This window comes from Mus caroli, chromosome 1 (assembly GCF_900094665.2).
Source record: "Mus caroli chromosome 1, CAROLI_EIJ_v1.1, whole genome shotgun sequence".
NCBI classification, from domain to species: domain Eukaryota; kingdom Metazoa; phylum Chordata; class Mammalia; order Rodentia; family Muridae; genus Mus; species Mus caroli.
The window spans coordinates 56,556,082-56,576,395 of NC_034570.1; the positions used below are offsets into that span (position 1 = coordinate 56,556,082).

Consider the following 20,314-nt stretch of genomic DNA (forward strand, 5'->3'; position numbering starts at 1 on the left):
TCCATTTAAAGGAAGAGAAAACTCCCATGCTTTGAGCGTGGAGAGTGTGGACTGTACAAGGCTGTCTTTGGTGATGGGCATTCTGTTGACATCTGTAAATGAGTGTCCATGACATCTGTCTTGGTAGTAAGTGACAGACCTCTGGTTCAGAGCAGCGTTTGCATTCATGATTAGAACACAAGTCTACACCACAGTGCTTCTAGGATTCTTTGAAGTCCTGCAATATGAGAGCTCTCTGATTTGGTCATATTCCATTTAGCTTGTTTTATTGCTGTTAATTTTACACAGGGAAATAGATTCTCTGAAACTTGTGATCACAGTAGCTGTCAAGTGGTTGAAAATGAAGAAAACCACCAGACAGTGGCAGATGTATTAAACACTCTGGAATTACTAAATTAATGTAGCTCTTTGTCTTTGAAAGGTTTCATGTCCAAGGATTGGATTTAAACTAAAAGACGGAAGGAACAATCCTCAGTTAGCTATCACTTCAGCCAGACCCTGCATCATTGCAGTGTGTGGAGGGTGAGCCACCAGCACACCTAGGGAGATCGATCTCCTATTGGTTCATTTTGACTGCAGATGACTCAGTTTAACATTTTCCCCTAACAAATGCACTAGCTAGAAGAGAGAAGTTCTCTTTTTAATTTTCTTTTCTCTAAAAGAACCACCGTGTAAAGCCATATTAAGTAGGCTTCTCACCCCATTTGTTTTCCATCGCTATCCTTAATGCATGAGCTTCTGCTACCCTTCAAAACTATCAACAGCAGCAGTGAGAGGGATGAAAAGTTGTAATGTTCTGTCTGTCAGATCCTTCTCCAGCCTCAGCATCAGCATCGCCTTTCTGTATGGCACCTCCCTGTGCCTGATAATCTCCCTATGGTTGTTTTCTTTATTTTTCTTTTCTCTTTTCGTAAGCATGGATAGATTTCAGATTATCTTTTATATTCAAAAATACAATGTACAAGGACTTCCAAAACACAGTGTTGGTTCCCACCTGAACCATCTGGTTTTCCCATGAGACATAGGAATAATTTATCGAATGCATTAACAGCAATTTCACCTGTTGGAAGGCTTAGCTCCTAACCATGTTGTTTGTCTTTCTTGGATTTCAGTTTGTTTGGTTGTTGGTTTTGGACCAAAAAAATAAAATAAAAATAAATTAACCTTTACCTTGAGCGTGCTGGCAGTGTAAGGAAAACATCTGTTATTTGTGGCAATGCTGTTTTCGCATTTCTTTATATTTGTGGGTGGATTCCAACTTGGATCTATGTGAAGACACTTCAAAGAAAATCCAGTAACTATACCTCTGGCTTTGTGATGTTCAAATTGCAGGGTTTCGAGCTTCAGCATGAAGCCTGATGTAGGTCTTGGTCGTGAATTCAGCAAATGTTTGCTTTTGTTCTTTAACTGTGATTCCCTTTATGTACAGGAGAAATGCACTCCGGGTCATTGCGTAATTAGTTATCTCAGATTCTTAGGCGTGGGTAAGTGCGCCAACTCAGAATCCGACTTGGATATTTTATAGCAGCTCTGAATATTCTCTTTGGTACAGAGCAGAGGATGTGTGTGCAGAATCGTGGCTGCTGAATTTTTTATAGCTTCTCTCCCTTTGCCATTCTAGTGGCTGTCTCCTACAAAATTTGAGCCATACCTCATCTGTACAAATCCTCTTTTCATGTTCAGTTGCCCTGAAGGATACAGTTGTGGGATACGTCTAAGTGTCTTCTGTGAAGATTTGGAGGCCCTGGTTTAACAAAGCAGTAAAATGGATACTGCACAAAAGCTAGTGTAGAGGTAAACAGATGTCTTTTCTTGTCTGGGGACTCCTTTTCTGTGAAAACAGAAACAACAGAAATGAAATCACATGATTTTTGCCTTCCTTCTTATTCTCGTGTCTAGGGAAACAAAGGGGATAGAATCCAATTTTATGGTCCCTATGATTTCAGTATGGAGCATTACAATCCAGGAAACAGTATCCAGCTTAGCCCATGAATTACCATGACTGAGACTGACTGTGTTTGCAGGGTAGGAGAATTCCGGAACAAGAGAGCATGAAGAAGAGATTGTGCCTGGGAAGCCCAGCTCACTACCCCAAGCCCTTCACAGGACTTGAAGATCTCCGTGCTCTACAGCACACTGCTGCTTTCATAACTAGCCTACAGAGAGCAAACTCACAAGCAGTTGGATGTCTTGTTGAGGCTTTCCCAGTTGCTCTGAAAACCTTTGAGTCTTAGTCTGTTTGTCTAACCAATTCTCCTTAAAATAGTAATCAAATTACATCAAAGTATGGACTGCTGGATTACTCAGAGCACCCATCGGGTGAGTGGGTCTCATGGTTTTCCAATACTTCTTGCAGACTGACTTCAAGGTGATGGGCATATCCTCTTCTTAACATCACAACCCATCCTTTTGCCCAGAGCTGAGCTTGACCAAACAATAGAGACTGCTTCTGCTTTTCCAGGATATGGAATGTAAGACTTCCGTTCAGCAGCTCTCCCCAGCCCTGCCCGAGGCTTCAACTACCTCTGCAGAGTGCTAGAAAGTGATGTGCTTATTAGACAACTTTATTAATCAGAGTAGAGTGCTGTTTGGCAGTGAGATCTTAATGAGGATGAGGGACTAAATTTAACTCTGAGATAAAGGTCGGCCAGTGTTGCTAGCTTGCTTTTTCTATAGCTGTGAACTTGGACAATCTCACAGTTTCCAGACAGTTTCATCAAGGCCTGCACATGCTATATTTAGTATGACATAGCACAGAAAAGGTTTCTGATAACATCATTTCAGCATACACATGCATTCCACAAGTATTAATAAGCAAAGCACATTACTGCTTGGCTAGACCATTCTGATGGGAGCTGATGGCACCAAAAATGTTATAGCAATTGCTGCCTGAAGATAGAAGGCCATAAAAACATGTCACAGCAGAGATAACTTCAAAAACTGTAGAGAAAATTTCTCTAAACAGTGAAATACCTGTGCACTCTGTGGAGATGGCAGAACGACTTGCAGTAAGCCGTAAAGGTATGCACAGTAGTGTTCTGCTTATGCACTTAGGGATGAAAAATAGTAACAAAAGGACAATACCCTCAGGCTGGTGCTCAACATGCTACTGAGTAGTTGTGGTCCTTTATGTCTCTCACATATACCACGCCCACCCCCAACCACAGGACCTAGCCTCCCTCATCCTTAAAACCAAAGTCAATCCCTCCTGCTTCAAAGTCAAAGTAACTGCACACTGTCTTAAATGGCTCGCTTGTTTTCAACTCCCACAAACACTTAGGAGGTAAAAGTATTTCAGGCGGGGACTCCGCACTAAGTTTTATAGAAGATATCTGAATGATCCAACACCTTGCAGCCCTCAGCCACTACTGAGGGGTAGACAAAGATTAAAAATATATAAAACATGTGAATTATTACACTACCACAGAAAGCAGGGAAAGGGCCATAAGATCAGTGCCAAGTACTGTGAGAATTCCAGAGTAGAATGAAAAGAAATTTCCACCAGGAAAGGGCTGGGGACAAACCTCGTGCTTGAAAGCAAATGCACGTAAGTCTGCTTCGCTCCATCCTTATGGGTACCACTTAGCCTTCTTCTCAATGGTACAACTAATTCTATTCTGTATCTCAGACTTTGAGCAATGGTTTTCTCATTGAATAAAATACCCTTCATTCTGTATTCCAAAGGAAATCCAAAATGGTCTTCTAAAGTTTTAATTTTATCCATGTTGCTTCCTGACTTAAAACCTGTTGCCAGCACATTAACCTTGAAGTAAGATTGAGAAATCGGACACATGGGACCAACTGACTCCAGCCCCATACTGCAGAAGACCTGGGTTCAGAGACTGGAGAAATAGGAGTGGAAGAGTCTCTGAAGAGGGCTTTGTTTTTTAAAATCCAGCCTGCAGAGGTCAGCGAGGGGCTGGAGGGCATTTTAACAGTTGTAAAGATACAACCAGTTTGCTGCCAGTCGAGATGGTGAGGCTAAGATGACAGATGATGAAAGAGGCACAGCTAAGGATTGCTTTTGAAAAGTCTGGTCAAGGGAGAAGGAAGGGAGAGAGAGACTAGCTGCAGAGAGGATTGGGTCTCCCAAACACAAGCCTTTCTTTCACAAAGAGCTTTTTATGGCTCCTAAGAGAAGAGAGCATAGTGTCTCTGTCCTTTGCAGGACAGCTTGGGTCAGTACCTGAGCTGACTGGGTTGTGGAAGATGCTTCATTACCATAACAACAGAATGTCAGGACTGACCTCTCCAGGCACTTCCACCTTCCCAAGCCTATGGGCTGAAAGATGAGATAAGAGCTACTTGGATGACACTGTCATTTGGATGAGGGTGGAAAGCACTGATGTCATCAAGCTGTTGCCTAAATAGAGAAGCAAGACTTATTTCTCCACTGATGAGGATCTGTGGCACTCAGCAGCTGTTTGGGGTTTTATTTTACTTTTTTTTTAAGGCTGCCTCCACCCCCCCTTCAGTCTTCTCTGGACTTACATCTGTACTCCCAGCTGTGAGCCGCTGAATCCCAGGGTGCAAAACCCAGGGAGACAAGTGGGGAGAGTGTACAAATAATAATTATGTGCTGCTTAAGTCTAAATCTCAGGCCATTGTGTGTCCACAGGCAAGGGCCTTCGATTCAAGTGTGTGCTTCTGTCTCGCTTTCAGTGTCTGTCTGTAAACCTTGATGGTATTAAGCACGTGTTTTAATAAATATTTTGTTTGCTGTATTCCCATTAATATTCATAGGGAAGGGAGCACTTTGGGCTTTGTGATTTTCTAATAAACATTGATGGTGTTACTAGTTTGTACTGAGTATTCAGTATGCTCCATCAAAATGGCAGCTCTAATTAGGTTCCTTGAATTAGCTAATGGATTTTGAGAAAGATAGCTTAGAAAGCTCTTACAGCTGTCCAAGATATCCCTGCCATGGCAGAAAGACAAAAGGCCCCTGGAAGCTACAGACTTCAGAGCTTTAGAAATGCAGCTGACAGTTAAAAAGATAAATTGCATTCATATTTTTCCAGTGAAAGTCCTAATACTGAATTAATGTTATTCCTGTAGCGAGCATCCATTAGGAAACTCATTTTATTATAAGGATGCATTTTGACCATTAGCTCTTTCTTTAGCCCCTCTCCTACCCCTCCCTCTTCTCTCTCCAATTCCCTAGATATTTTGGATGTGGTATTTAAAAGCTGCTCGAGGAAGAGGAAATGATTCTTTTTGGGGGGCAGGTTATAAATTTAAGAACTCTCTTAGATATACAATAAGGATTCAACTTTTAAAGTAAGTCAAGTAATATAAAAGGAAATAACACGGTGATTCAATTTAAGCCCGGTGGCTTAGATTTTATGTGGAATTCGAAGAGAATCTGAGCTAGGAGGCAATGGGCTTATTTATACTTGGATAAGAGATGATTTCATTGTAGACTAGGAAACCTCTAATAAAGTGTGCTACTTCCTTCTTCCATGCTAATATTCAGTACACCAAATAATGCAGAGCCATCCAACTTGGCCTTTCTGTTTACATTCTCAGCATGGATGTTTCCCAACAAATAATGAATTTGAATAGCTATGTTGTATCTTTACCTACAGAGAAGAGCTATGGCTTTTTTTTTTCCGGATTAGTTAACAATAAAGTGCACAGCACAATGTGCAACAAACATCCTGAAAGTTCCTTTTGGATATATGTACCCTTGTTAGATCTTTAACTTGTATCCACTCAGAAAATTAAGACCTGGTCCTTTTTCCTCTAAAACCTTTCATTTCTCTGGTAACATGGTGGACCCTTTAGGGAAACATTTCCTCGGTCATTAACTCCTAACTGTCCATTCCATCTTGTCTTCATCATTTGCATCTTTGTGCTTCTTCTGTTTCCTCTGGCTGGCTTGCCTTTTGCCCTTTTCCCCACCTTATTAGTAACTTTGCCAAACAAGTGTCTGGTCTGCAGAAAGAATGTGAACTTTAAGTCAATTAATTGGGATATTATTTATAGCTCTGGGAAAAATGCTTGTTGAGAAAGAAAATAACATTGTTGGTTTAAATTGAGATTTTTTTTAAAAAGTTATCCTTTGTGTTTGTTTTATCATATTCTTCCTAACCACCCATTTCTACAGATAATTGAGAGTTGACAAAAAAAAAGATGGTGGTTAATAAAACTGTTGGAATTAGCTAGAGAAGAAATATAGTGTCATTACTACATAGAGATGAGAGATTGGAAAGCTGCTTTGCTCAATGATAAAAACAAAGCAAACACATCACTATGTGAATATATTTCTATATGTACATATGAATACAGATATTCATATGTATGAATATACATGAGTATATATGAATATATAAATAATATGTTCACTCCATGTTCCCCTCACGTGACTTCACCATAATGGATGGCAAAGGCTATACCTGACATCATGTTTATGGACAAACTGGCTACTGTTACTGGCTCGACAGACTACTAAAAGCTGAGGCAGGCATGGCTTGTATTCATTTCACTGTGAGCTACTGAGTTCCATGGTTGGCAGCACAGTGCCTAATTGTCCTTCTTCTTTGGTATCTGCTGACTCATTCATTTTTCATATCTGTGTGGCAAGCTGCACACTCCTCCCTGGCAGATCTTCAGCACCACCATCTCGTCCCCTGAGTGGGGCACTCGCTATTTGTTAATTAAGATCCTGTGACTGCTTTTCCTTTAAAATGCCATGGAAAAGAAAAGTCCTTGTCAATCTCTAACAGGGTAGTTTCATTTGTTTTGTGTTGTGTTGCTTTAACTTTCTGACCCGTGATTTGGCAGCCAGTACCTTTCCCCTAATGGGAAATTTGTCACTGTACTAATGGTGTGTCAGCCATCATCACCAGCTCATGGCAGATAAACAAGAGCTCTGCTTATAGAAAATCTTAAACATTTCAATGCCCCTCCCATTGTCTCAAACCTCTGTGGTCCTTGGTGTACAGCATCCAATCATTTGGGAGACAGGCAGGAGTAGAAGCTGAGTTTTGCCGATGATGTGGCCCGCTGTTAGATTTGAATTGTATGCATACACACATATGCAGAAAAATCACAAAATGCAAGAAAACCCCATATAGGTCAAGGGTTCATCTTGCAGGTTCATTCTTCCAGGATGACCTAGGTGCAAACTCTGTTATGATGCTGTTGTTGTGCTGCTCGAAAGTCCCGCTGTCCCGTTCAGAAGGATGTCTAAGCCAGAGCTGTTCAAATCCTTCAGATTCCACAGTCCCCCTTCCACTCCTGCTCTGCCGTGACCAGCAGTGTTCCTTCCCTGTAGCTCCCCCTTTGCATGTTCCATTTCCTCCTTTTCTATGCCCACCCTCCCAGTCATGCCCACGCCTCCTCCTCTCCGTGAGGCCTGACCTCCCCAAGTGGTTAATCACATCATCTGTAGAGCTGCGCAAGGACTTCGTTACACGACATGATACTTCCTCATGATAACTGCCACATTCTACTGTCATTATTTGTTTATGTCACATCTTCCCCACTGGACTGTAAAGTCCCTGAGGATTAGATCTTGCTCTGAATCCTCCCCCTCGAGACAGAGGCATGGCCCTACTGGAGAAAAAGGAAAGTTCAATTGAATGTACTGGTCAGAAAAGAGCTGGTCACTGGAGAGATCCCATAAAGTCAGCCAAGGGCCAAAGTTTGATGTCTAGTAACTATTTTCTATTCCATGATGAAAAGGAGGTTGGCAATTTTCTAGCAAGGATTTTCAAGAACCCAAACATCTTTTAACAAATGAAATGATCTGTAAACCACGGTAGTACTAACTATTCACAGCTCCATAATCACGGAGGTCAGGAGGCGAACAGAGAGCACCTGTGCACCCAAGAGCACCTTCTATCCTGGAAAATGAGAGGTGTGAGATCTTGGACCCAGTGGCCTTTGGAGCATATGTAGATCTTACTTCTTATGCAGCTCTTTGGATTCAAGAATCCATTTTGATTGGGTGGTTGCTGTAAGCATATTTAAAACTGCAGAAGATGTCAGGATTTTTACACTCAGATGTAAAAGAAATTAAATCAATGTAGATGCTCTCAAAACAAGTTATTAGTAAGTTCTTGGTCTGGTGGACCTAGTCATTTTAACAGTAATATTATCATTATCCTGCCAATGAAATTACTTATTTATCAGCTTGTGAGATTCCACACTATATACAATCATTAAGAATCATTAGGATCTTCCCCCATGGTCACATAGCTGTAGTACAATGTACTTCAGCTATGTGGTTACATAGTTTGTTATATGTGCTCTTTATAGATACTAAGGTAAGGACTAAGGTATACACACCCACACTCATACCCACACCCACATCCACACCCACACATATATTTGCTTTGCTTCTTGACATCTGGAGTAGATCTAATGCATAATTTTTAGGTTCTTCCCCTTGAAGACCTTTTTTTTTTTTGTATATTTCACTTTGTCACTTTTATTATTTTCCTAAATTCTTCTATTGAAGGAGAAGGTGGGAGACAAAGCCTGGTGTGTAAGAAATTATAGTTTTAACTGTCTGGTGTACATGTAAGCTTCAGAATGTCCATTCAATTACAAAGTTACCATCCATGCACTGAATCATTAGAATTTTGTTAACTTTCCCTCAAAGATGTGTCATCTGTTACAGCTTACTTCCTTGGTATCCAAAGGGGAAAGCCTAGATGTCCAGATGTTGAGAATCAGTGGGTTGACAGCACTCCATGGTCCCCAGGGAGGAGAGACCATCTCCGTTGTTTCTTCTGAGGAAGAGGGGATTTCACGGAGGCCTAGGAAATTCCCAAGGTTTCATGGCCTGCAGCCCACAAAAGCTTGTTTTCCCAGAGTGACCCTGAAAGCTTAATCCACATCTAAATGTCAGATATGTATTCTTAAAACTCAAGCTGTGTTTGATTTAAGCCTAGAAGGTAATAATTTTATCTTTCAGTTCCTGTAGCTATTGGTGAGAAGCTCCTTGGAAGGGGTGTGTGTGTGCATATTATTATTAATTTGCTCAAGTATCACGCACAGCCAAACTTTCTTTCTCCTGGCCTTGTTCTTTGTTCAGCTAGAGAAGATGAATGTGAGCTACACACACTTTGTAGGTTTCTTCCATTCACCTGTTTATCTAGATTTTGTTCATTTTATTTCAGATTGTAAAATCCTTTGACAAAACTTTTAGTTTCAAGTGAAGTCATGTCTTAAAGTTAGTTTTCTTTCTTCCTTTCCTTCTTTCTTTTCTTTTTTGGGTTTTTTTTTTTTTGTCTGTCTGTTTGGTTGGTTGGTTTTTTGAGACAGGGTCTCTCTGTGTAGCCCTGGCTGTCCTGGAACGCGCTCTGTAGACCAGACTGGCCTCGAACTCAGAAATCCATCTGCCTCTGCCTCCCAAGTGCTGGAATCAAAGGCGTGCGCCACCACTGCCCAGCTTAAAGTTAGTTTTCAAAAGGTATGATATGATTTAAAATCTGCGTATATACAAAACTATCCTGGAAAGACACTACAGGAGAGTGCTATATTGTTTCCTACTTCTGTGCTCTCCCTAAACCCACCCAGTGTTGTTTCCTTCAGCTCTGCCGCAGCAGCAGCAGCTAAATCCATTGGCTTGCCTATACAGGACCACGCTGGACAAGTCTCAACCCTGGAATCCTGTACATGACAACATAAAACACAAATAATAAAAGGTTGTTAGGAACTGACACCAACTGAAGGAAACTAAGTTAGCTCCTATTCATGGGCATTTCAGTGGATGGAAAGTTGGATGAAAACCTGTCACTGTTAAAATGGCCAAAGCCTCTGGGGTTTTTGTTCAGTTGGCTTTATTGTTGTTTTGTTTTGCTTTTTGTCTTTTTTGTCTAAGTGATGATAAACTAAATACATCAATTAGATGGCAATCCTGAGGCAAGGTGTGTAAGAATAGCAGGATCTACCTAGACTGCAGCATGGGGCATGGTTCATTCATCATCTTAAGCAGAAGACGCAGCTCCACAGTGACCCACATTCATTCTTCTTCACATCTGTGTATACTTGTTAGGAAAAGACATAGAGAGGAAATGAAAGGACAATTTTGCCACCATTCTGTGTGGATTCCTCAACTATATTTTAAGATAGGTCTTTTTTTAAAAAGTAAACATTGGCATATACATCACTTAGTAAATTTTTCTATGATCCCCATATACTTCATATCATTAATAAAATTGGCAAAATGCCTTGAAGCAATATAGATCATATATATATAGATCATATATGATCTATATATATATATATGATCTAGTATATATGTGAATTATTTAATATCACAAATACCTTACTATGTGTTTTAGAGGGAATATATCTTTTATTTATTTATTTTATTTTATTAGATATTTTCTTTATTTACATTTCAAATGCTATCCTGAAAGTTTACTATACCCTCCCTCCACCCTGCTCCCCTACCCACCCACTCCTGCTTCTTGGCCCTGGTGTTCCCCTGAACTGGGGCATATAAAGATTGCAAGACCTAGGGGCCTCTGTTCCTGACAGTGGCCGACTAGGCCATCTTCTGCTACATCTGCAGCTAGAGACACGAGCTCTGGGGGGTACTGGTTAGTTCATATTGTTGTTCCACCTATAGGGTTACAGACCCCTTCAGCTCCTTGGGTACTTTCTCTAGCTCCTCCACTGGGGGCCCTGTATTCCATCCTATAGATGACTGTGGGCATCCACTTCTGTATTTGCCAGGTACTGGCATAGCCTCATACGAGACAGCTATATCAGGGGAGGGAATATAACTTAATAGTGTTCAAATATGAGTAATTCAGTAAATTTTCACAACTAAAACAAAATGGCTTCTGAAATCTGAATACAGCCAGCAGGGTATATTGTATAGAATGAGAATAATCTCCTGTCACAGACTTGTAAAGGTGAGTGGAAGCTGTGGAAACAACTCATGTTATTGTTGAATTATAAATCATATGGCCAGTACCACTCTGCAGAGTTTCAGGGTGCATATTCACTCTGGAAGAGGAGATAGAGAAGCAGGATGCTCTGACCTTAGAGAGCATCCCTGCGTTGTCTCAGGTGATAAGGAGTGAGGTACGGTCATGCTTTTTATCTGAAGATATGACATCAATCTGGTGACAAATCTCAATCTTAACACTCCAAGGCAAGAGAATGTCACCCTTCATAAATCAATACAGTTATGTTCAGGTAAATGGTAGCTGTGTTCATAGCAAGAGTGGAAGTGCTTACCATTATGCAATCAAAACTGTCATGTCTATGTTCCACCACTATGGCTTGATTCACTGAGGTCAAGGTCCAGTCCAGGATTCCAATTTCCAAGACAAATTTTCAAGCTGCAGAAGTCAGAGGGTCAGTTCATGTAGCTAGGATAGAAGTACCAATACATGGCTCTCGAAGGAAGCAGATGCTAGAAGGAGCAGGGAGCCTGTTAAGAAAGATTTAAGGGTAGATTCACACTGCCATGGCAAAGTCAGGAGCCCAATAAGCCAAGGCTTGTCACAGCGTTGCGCCTAGGTCAAATGCCACCAACAGAGCTGCGGGAAGGACCAGGATCCAGCCTGAGCTAATGTAGCATCGTGTTCTGTGTAGACTTTTCTCTTTCCTATGACCCTCATTTGAACATCACTTCCCCTGAAGCAGGTGTTCAAGTCCCCGCCCCCCTGCATCCTGGCATACACGGTAGGCTAGAGCAGCAATAAGAACACATACTGAGACAAACTTCTCAAAGTTGTATATTATTACAGCATGCTTTCCCACAGTTCTACCACCAACTTGTCACATGCTATTTCTATCTTAAGAAGCCTGACTTCTGTCTCCTGACTTCCTATGAGGTACACCTTCTGTGATAACTGAAGAAAGCAGTCATTGAAGAAAAAGAGAGTTCCCCATAGGAAAAAATGAATTGTTTGTTCCTAATGTAACTTGTCTTGTTTTGTTATGTTTTGCTTTTCGAGACAGTTTTTCTGTGTAGGCCTGGCTGTCCTGGAACTTACTCTGTAGATCAGGCTGGCCTTGAACTAAGAGATCCACCTGGCTCTGCCTCTCAAGTAGTAGAATTAAAAGCATGAACCACCACCAGGCTTTGTTTGCCTTTTCACTAAGCACATTCATGTTAATCAAGAAATTTTCAGTGCAGCCATGGCAAACACCAGGTTCTTAATTTCAGAGTAATTGCTTTAATCACAAAGCTACTGTAAGTTTGGTAGGAATCAAGTTTCCATATGGTCACAGTGAATTTTTATTATTTTAGGGGGGAACTATCGGCAAAACAAGGGGAAAATGGAGAATACCAATTTTACCAAAGCTATTAGTATCCGAGCCTGGGTCCTGGCAGCTTTAACAAGCTATGCTAAGCCAACCATCCTCAATAGGCCAATTAATGAGACAAATAGTTCTAAAAAGCCAGAGGGGAAAAAAGAAGATTTATTTGATATAGCCAGTTGGCAAAAGAAACAAAGAGCTTCAGTCATCCCCAAGTCTATTTTTTAAGGCCTGAGCATGAGATTTGGGTTTAAACAGAAGGCAAGAAGTACACATAACTAAGAAATCCTAGTCAAGGTGTGGTCCCACCCATCACCAGTCTTGCATCCAGTCTCTCCTGCAAGATGGTCTGACAAATTGTCAGATAAATGTGAAATCTCCTTCCAAGACAAGGGCTCTCTCTGACTGGCACTTTTTGTCATTCTATCAGAATAACACTCTTGAGAAAATTCCAATTTCTTAGGGCTCATTGTTTCAATAAGTTGATAGCCAAAGGGAAGGACACAAGCATCTCTTTAGAGCATCTTTCTCTGGTGAGCACAGTTACATCAGCACAGATAATAAGGGAGAATTTGAGAAGAAATCAGAAACAAGAATCCCAAAATGCTCTCCATGGATAGTCAGTTAGGGTCCCCAAATGTCACTGGATGCAAAATCAAAATATCTATGCAGTATCAAAATGCTAATATACGAATGGGCACTCTTTGGTGGTAGGATATAATAACATAGACATATTTTTCAGTAAACGTTTATATCAAATAATGTTCAGAGCTTTGGTGGGCAAAATGCAATTGGGAGAATTCTATAGAATTAAGCCCTCTTAAAATCAAGTATTTATTATTAAGTGTCTTTAGTATTATGGGCACACTATTTAAATGTATTTTCATCATAGAATATTAAATCTATACAGTACTTGTATAAATGCTGTGAGGCCTAAAGGGTGTATAAATCTAAATGACTTTTTGTATTAATGATCCTCAATACATATATAACAATCTCTCAAAATTTTTATTGGGCAGGAATTTTTCTCCAACAGAACATAATAATTATGTTGATGATAATCTCCCTTAAGATGGATTTTTTTTTCAGAATCTTTTGTGGATTTTCAAGCATAGTTAGCAAAATGAAACTGCACATAGACAGAACTTGCCCTGCCCCAGCACTGGTTGCTTTCCTGCCCTGTGCCTCATCCACACACTGTGGCTTGCATGTGGGATCTTAGTCATATATGCTGATTTTCTTCTGCACCCCATTCAGTTTTACACCAGTTTCCCACATAAGCCTGTTAGTGATATAATATTAATTGCCCAGAAATGTCAGTCTGCAATCACTCCAACATCATTCCTCTAATGAATCCAGACTTCATCGCTTGTATTCCTATTACTTTAGCTACTTCTATTCCTATTTTTATAGCAAAGATCTGTGCAAATAAAAGAGTATCAAAAGGTATGCCTATAAATGTGCTGTGCTAAATTCCCTCTGTGTTGAAACGCCTGTGAACTGCTGTTCCAAAATGCCTGCTGCATTTTAATGCCTTTCTCCCAAGGCAACATGATATAGAAGAAACAGCTAGAGTTTTACAGGCACGCAAAGCCTACCCCACCACTCTCCACTTGTGTTTCTCTACTTCTCTGAGCCCCAGTGTGTGAGTCGGGGGAATGCCAACAACACCATCCTCACAGATCTGAGTGGAACTGGATAAGAAGCACAGATCCCATGCCCTGGACAGCACAGATACTCCATAAAGCCAGGTTCCTTTCTCCAGCCCCTCCAGCAGCAAGGACAGAGCAGAGGACTGTACTATGCTTAGACTTATTTCTAAGAAGTACTCCTATTCAGGAGATTATGAGCAAGAGTCAGTTTAGATTAAAAAAAAAAGTATGTAGTGCCTTGGTGTGAAAGTTTTCACATATGATGGTCATTTCTGATGGTAGATAACTGCAAAGAAAACCCATTACAACAGTAAGCCCTGTCCATCTCAGCAGTGCTATAAGGAGGCCTGTTTAAGGATACATCTGCCTTTAAAGGCATAGGCTAAGTAATTGGTAAGAAATCCTAAATAACACATATGTATTTATATATGGCTTGAGTTCATTCAACATTCTAAGACCATTACTGGTCACCTACATAAAATAGATAGAGTTTTTTGGTTTTGTTTTTGTTTTTTTAAGAACAGCCAGACTCACCTGAGTGTGGTCATGCAGAACTATAATCCTTGCCCTGGTTTAGAAACAAACAAGCAAGCAAGCAAACACTCAGAGGATGCAAACTCTGCATTGCCCAGACAACGAATACAGAAAGCCTACCTTCCAAGTAGTGACGAAGCTAGATGTAAAGCGCCTAATCCTTTAAGAGGTTTGAATTACAAAAGAACTTGATACCACTTCTGAGTATGTCAGCTAGGTTTCCCAGAACTCATGCTACTATGTTCAATAAAAGCAAGAAGATAGAATGATTGGCACCTAGGACCAGCAGGAGTCAACTCCAGTGCCCTAGCTTTAAAAGTCCATGATGTTTGGTGTCTACTAGAGACCCAGGTCTCTAAGATATAAACAGAGATAGAAGAAAAGAGCTCTATTGTAAGTGGAAAGTTACAGGAATGTTTGGAATCAGATTCACCTTCTCTGTCATCTGTTAGCTGTGAGCCTCTTCATTTCAATGAGCAGGATAACAAACCTTATCTTTCAATATTCTTTCCAAACTTTGAGGTATTTCACAAAGCTATTACATTAGAACTATAAAGTCCACTCAAGTGTCCACCCCTATAGTTGGTTAGTGGTTTTCTGAAGTTCTGACTTGAAAAGGATTCTGAGACTATCTATGGTCCTTCAATTGATTAGTGATGTGCCTCTGACAAAGAATATAAGTAAAAATCTGTATCAATATATTTATGGTATGAATTATAATAGTTGATACCATTACTACAATGTGTATGTAAATCTAGCATCAAATTGCTCAATTTGCACAACTCCAACACAAAATAGAATCAATTGACTGGTATACTATACAACACTATAATATGTAACATTTTATTAATTTAGTGATAAACATGTGTGTTATCTACTGAGAGAAGTTAAAACCTGAAATCAGCATATGTGAATCCTAACGTTAACATATGAAAAAACACACTGTTGTTACTAATGGCAGGAAAAGGCTTAGGAATGGGAAAAGTAAGACAAAGTATTGAAAGGTAGTCTCACGTTATGATAAAAGACTTGTGCTTTATTCCAAATATCATCTTAGAATGTTCACACTTGGGAGAAGACACGGCATGTTTTGCATGGAGACCAAACCAGGCCTCTCCTGTTTTTTTTTACTGGGGCCAGATTTCTTTCCCAGGTAAATAGTCACGCTCCTGTCAGCCATCAGGGACGTATTTGAATCCTGAACAGCTGCTTTGGTATTCTTGCCCTACTGTCTTATTTGAGAATGGCAATCTGATCAAACCCATATTTTTAAAATTCATGTATTTATAGGCATATGGAAGAACAGTTTATAGTCTGCATATGATTTTTCCCCCACCACAAATAGAAGAATATTGTGGTGTTTGGTCCATTTTTAAAACAGCACCTTTCTCTCCTTTTTCTGTTTTCCTTTCTTACTGACGACTTCATTCCACTTGAATTCAATGCTTCGGTTTCTTTGGGGTAAACTAATAGATTATGTATGCGGTGTTTGCACCACGTTGATTGAACTCATCTGGTGAGCCTGAATGCTGCCTTCATATCCCCATAACCAGCAGAAGCGATGCATGGGATCCAGCCACCGCAGTCATCTTGTATTACTGGGGAGCCCAGGCAGCTCTCAGAGGTGACATGCTCTCGCCACATGTGCTCCAGGAAAGCCTCGAGAGCCCTCATTGTCTATGGGGGTTGTCTTTTTTTAATTAAAAAAGGAGAGAAGGGAGAATTAGAACTATTTTCAGAATTTTTACATATATCCTGAAGGAAAATAAAGGTCTGTGTTCCACTGCCCTCCCCTCCACCCCCACAGCCCAAGCATTTGTCCTATTCTTTTTTTAAGATTTACTCTTACTATTTTCAAATATGTGTGTACATGTGTATCTGTATGGGGTACATGCTTGTGTGTGCAGGTGCCCTCAGAGGCCAGAGGTGACAGACTCTCTGGAGTTAGAGTAGCTATGAACCTCCTGACGTGGGTGCTGGGAACCAAACCCAGGTCCTCCTAAATGCTGAGCCATCTTTCTGACAGGCTCTGTCAGGGTTCCGCGCCCCCCCCCTTTTTTTTTAAATCAAAAGTATTGGTTGTTGTTTAGTTGCCATCTCTGGTGTGCTCCTGAAGCCCAGTGGCCAGTGCATACTCAATAGCAAGAGACCACAGAGCCAACATGTGGCCACACCCGCCACCACCTTGCCATCAAGTAGAAGACTGTGTCCTGCAAACTTGCTATTTTCCTGCTTTCTTTTTATAACTTTTCAGTTTAATTTTTAAATACTTTGATTTAGACAGATCACCTTTTTTTAAAATCAGATATCTTATTTAAATGTAAAAATTAACCATAATATGCAGAGGCCTTAATGACAGGCAAGGTTCTTCACATCAGGTGCTACCTACCTGTCCAGTCTTCATTCGTTCCTCTTTCCACAGTCCCTCCCATATAACTCATAACTGAAAGAGTGGTTCTTAGCCAAGGCTTAGGTCACCAGCATGAGGAAGGGGGAATATATCATTGGATATGTGTAGGAGACAGAACAAAGGCAGTTGGGACCTCTACTTGTCCAAATGTACTGACTGGGAAATTAATCCCAAAGCAAGATTTGCTTGCTTTGTTCTCTCCCTACCTGAAATTGCCTCCTCTTGCCTACCCAGCCACTTAGTGGCAATGTAGCCTCTAAATTTCAGCAAGATCAGTAGTTCTCAACCTACTAACACTGCAGCCCTTTAATACAGTTCCTCATGTCATGATGACTCCCAGCCATTAAATTATTTTGTTGCTACTTCATAACTGTAATTTTGCTACTGTTGTGAATACTAATATAAATATCTGATATGCAATCCTCAAAGGGGTCACAAGCCATAGGTTGAGAACCACTGAGCTAGAGTGTCACCTCCTCTATGGAGTTTTCTACCATCACCTCCCATGGCCTGCTCTCACCTGTCAAAACCTACACACTCATGTTCCCATAACTCCTGTGCAGATCACTGTTATAGCAACCATCCTCCTGGGTCCTAGTTTTCTGCAGGTCTTTCTGTCCTCTTCCTCCAAGAATGCGACTCTTCCAGGGAAAGAATGTGAACTGTTCATCTCCAGATCTTAATGTGAGGTCTTGGACACATCGTTAGATGAACAAGGGAAGGTCAAAGACAATTCAGACCTGTATCTCTGGATTATAAAGCCCAAGCAGAATCCAGAGTCTGTTAACATAATCATAACAAAGCCATCCAAACTAAAAAGGGACTGCTAGCTGCCCAAAGTGGCACTGGGCAAGCTGTAAGTCCCAGGCAGAACAAGTGACTAACACAGAGAGACATGACCCGTGAACAAAGAACTCATTAGAACATAGAGATATCATCGACCTTCCCTTACTCTGTCTGTAACTTGTGGCTGTATCTTTCACCTTCTTTCCTTACCTATAGTCTATCTTTACTCATATATTAACTTATATTCTGTTCTCACCCCACTCCCTAATACACACACACACACACACACACCCCAAAAGTTCTCGAGTTTCTCTGAAAGGAATGCTGGTGCAGGTCAGCCAATCATCTGTCACATTCAACCTTCAGCTTAAACAACTGAGATTTGATCTCAAATAAGCAATGGCATTTGAAGGAATGAAATTCCCATATTAAAATTTAACTAAGCCCTGTATATATGATCATAAGAAGAAAAGTGGAATGTTTTTAATTGCTCTAAAAGATCAGGACATTATCTCACCTTCTCATTCCCAAAGCATTTATTAGTCCTAAGTCAGATGCTTTGACCCTTGGAATCAAATATGTGTGTGTGTGTGTGATGCCCTTTCTTTGCTCATTTTATTACTGATTTCACCATTTTCCTAGTTTAAATTACATTGTCAAATCTTTCAAATTTGGATGTCAGGCCCTTTAATAGGGAGATCTCCGAGGCTGACATACACCATGTGACCATGTCTATTCATGTGCTACAGTGGCCGACCCATGGCTGGAACCACTGACCGCATCCAGAAGCTTCGGAAGGAGTATTACCAGGCTCGGAGAGAAGGGTTCCTTTTGTATGAAGATGAAAACACAAGAGCACGCCCATCTGACCATGACCTCCGCTGGGTAAGCCCATGCCTGATTCCAATCATAAATTCCTCTCTCCCAAAATAATTTGGAGCAGAAGTACACAGTCAGGTCAAGAAAGTTCTGTGCATATTGGGTTACACTCAGGTTTCTTGAGTTTTATAGATATGAACACGACCCAGACCACAGCCATCTCCTCCCACAGAAGTTGTTTATATAAATCAAACCACACAGCTGTGCTTGCTCATTCTCTGTGCTCTCGTATTTACTTCCTGTTGGGTATCTCACTGGTCTGGACCAAGCAGATGTCAGCTACTTTAAAGAGGACGAAGAATGTTTGTGCACCTTAATCTGTCCTCCTCTTAGACCTTAAATATTAGGCCCAACATTAATAGATGTTCTTCTTTAGAAAGTGGTAAATAGAAATAAATTTCAGAGGACTATTGCCAAAGATATCAATTGTTTGTATATGAGATCTGAGTAATTCATGTTCCCCAAATCTTACTAGTATAATAGAATGGAGTGCCTTGAGATAAGGGAAGTTTTTGTATGAAGATTCACTGTGCTAATTCATTCAGCATTAAAGGAACAGAAAAGAATAATGTCAGCACTAGAGGGATACTCTGATTTCTCTGGGTAGCACAATTTTTCCGATGCCTTTTAAGTCTACCTATAAAATATACTTAACTCATGAGCACCCACAAAATTGCCCAGGGAGAGGACTTAGCATTAGATGATAAGAAAATGTCAGCTACAGTGCCTGACTTACACCTAGTACTCAATACGTAGTACTAAATATTGGTTCTTGACACTGTTAGTTGGAACAGAGCTGAGTGTGGCCACTGTAACATCCATCCTATGTGTCCTTTTGGATGATTGGTGCCTCCTAGTCTACCATCTCCCTGTAAAAACAAGCAGATTACAGAAGAGTCTCCTGCTCGTGTTTCACACATTTCTGTTCACAGGTCAAGGAATGGAGAATGGACCTAATTCTCCTAATTTTCACATCTCCACCTATGAGATCACAAATGATATGTGGACCGAACTTTAGTTTCAACATCTCCACTGCTGTGCAGAACAGTGGCAACTCCCCAGGCCAGGAGAGTCCCTGTCATAGAATGGAGTTTTAAACACCAATGGAATCAGGGAAGGTACACACGTGTGTAATTCCAGTACTGAGGGGCCAGAGTAGGAGGATCACAAGTTCAAGGCCAGCCTCATCTACATGCTAAGGCTGAAGCAACCTGAGTATATGAGATCCAGACTCAAAAACAGAACAAAACAAACAAAACTCCAAACCAATTAAATGTATAAATAAATATTAGCAGAAGTACATTGTGCATATTGGTGATCCAAACCAGTGATGTCAGCCTGTTTGGAGAGAGGCGTGCCAAAACTTTGCAACCAAACCAGTAACTACTTCCGTTTTATACAAGTATTAGAATTAAACAGAATGATATTTATGGTCATGGGATAATGTCTCTTAGATTATCAATAGTAGAAAAAAAATTTTCTAGGGAATAGCAAATGCAATAATCATTCACCCTGTCTCAAACTCGGTCCCGATTGATTTACTGCCTTAAACGAGAGATGTGAGGTTCTCTAGACGAGGCTCAGTTTCCAGGTTCCCTTAACGAGAACCCGTGATAAAGTGATTGCCGCAATCCTGAGAACAGAACACCATAGCCCGTACTCTGACAAGTGTTGTTCAATTCCTATGAGCACAATAAGAAAGTAATTTCTGAATGACTACCCCTTGTTATTGCGACCTTATTTAAAGATTTCTTTACTTTTCACTGAAAGAATGAAGATGCTAAGCCTGTGAAGCTCCCCAAACCTGATTTGTGGG

General features: G+C 40.6%; 1 protein-coding gene across 1 annotated transcript in view; it reads left to right on the top strand.

Moving 5' to 3' along the window:
• The window catches only part of Pard3b (par-3 family cell polarity regulator beta), a 965,568-nt gene that overhangs the window by 843,154 nt on the left and 102,100 nt on the right, over positions 1 to 20,314 (top strand). The window contains exon 21 of the mRNA XM_021162850.2: positions 18,369 to 18,504. Coding sequence (XP_021018509.1) covers positions 18,369 to 18,504 — 136 coding nt within the window. The remainder of the gene's footprint in view (positions 1 to 18,368; positions 18,505 to 20,314) is intronic.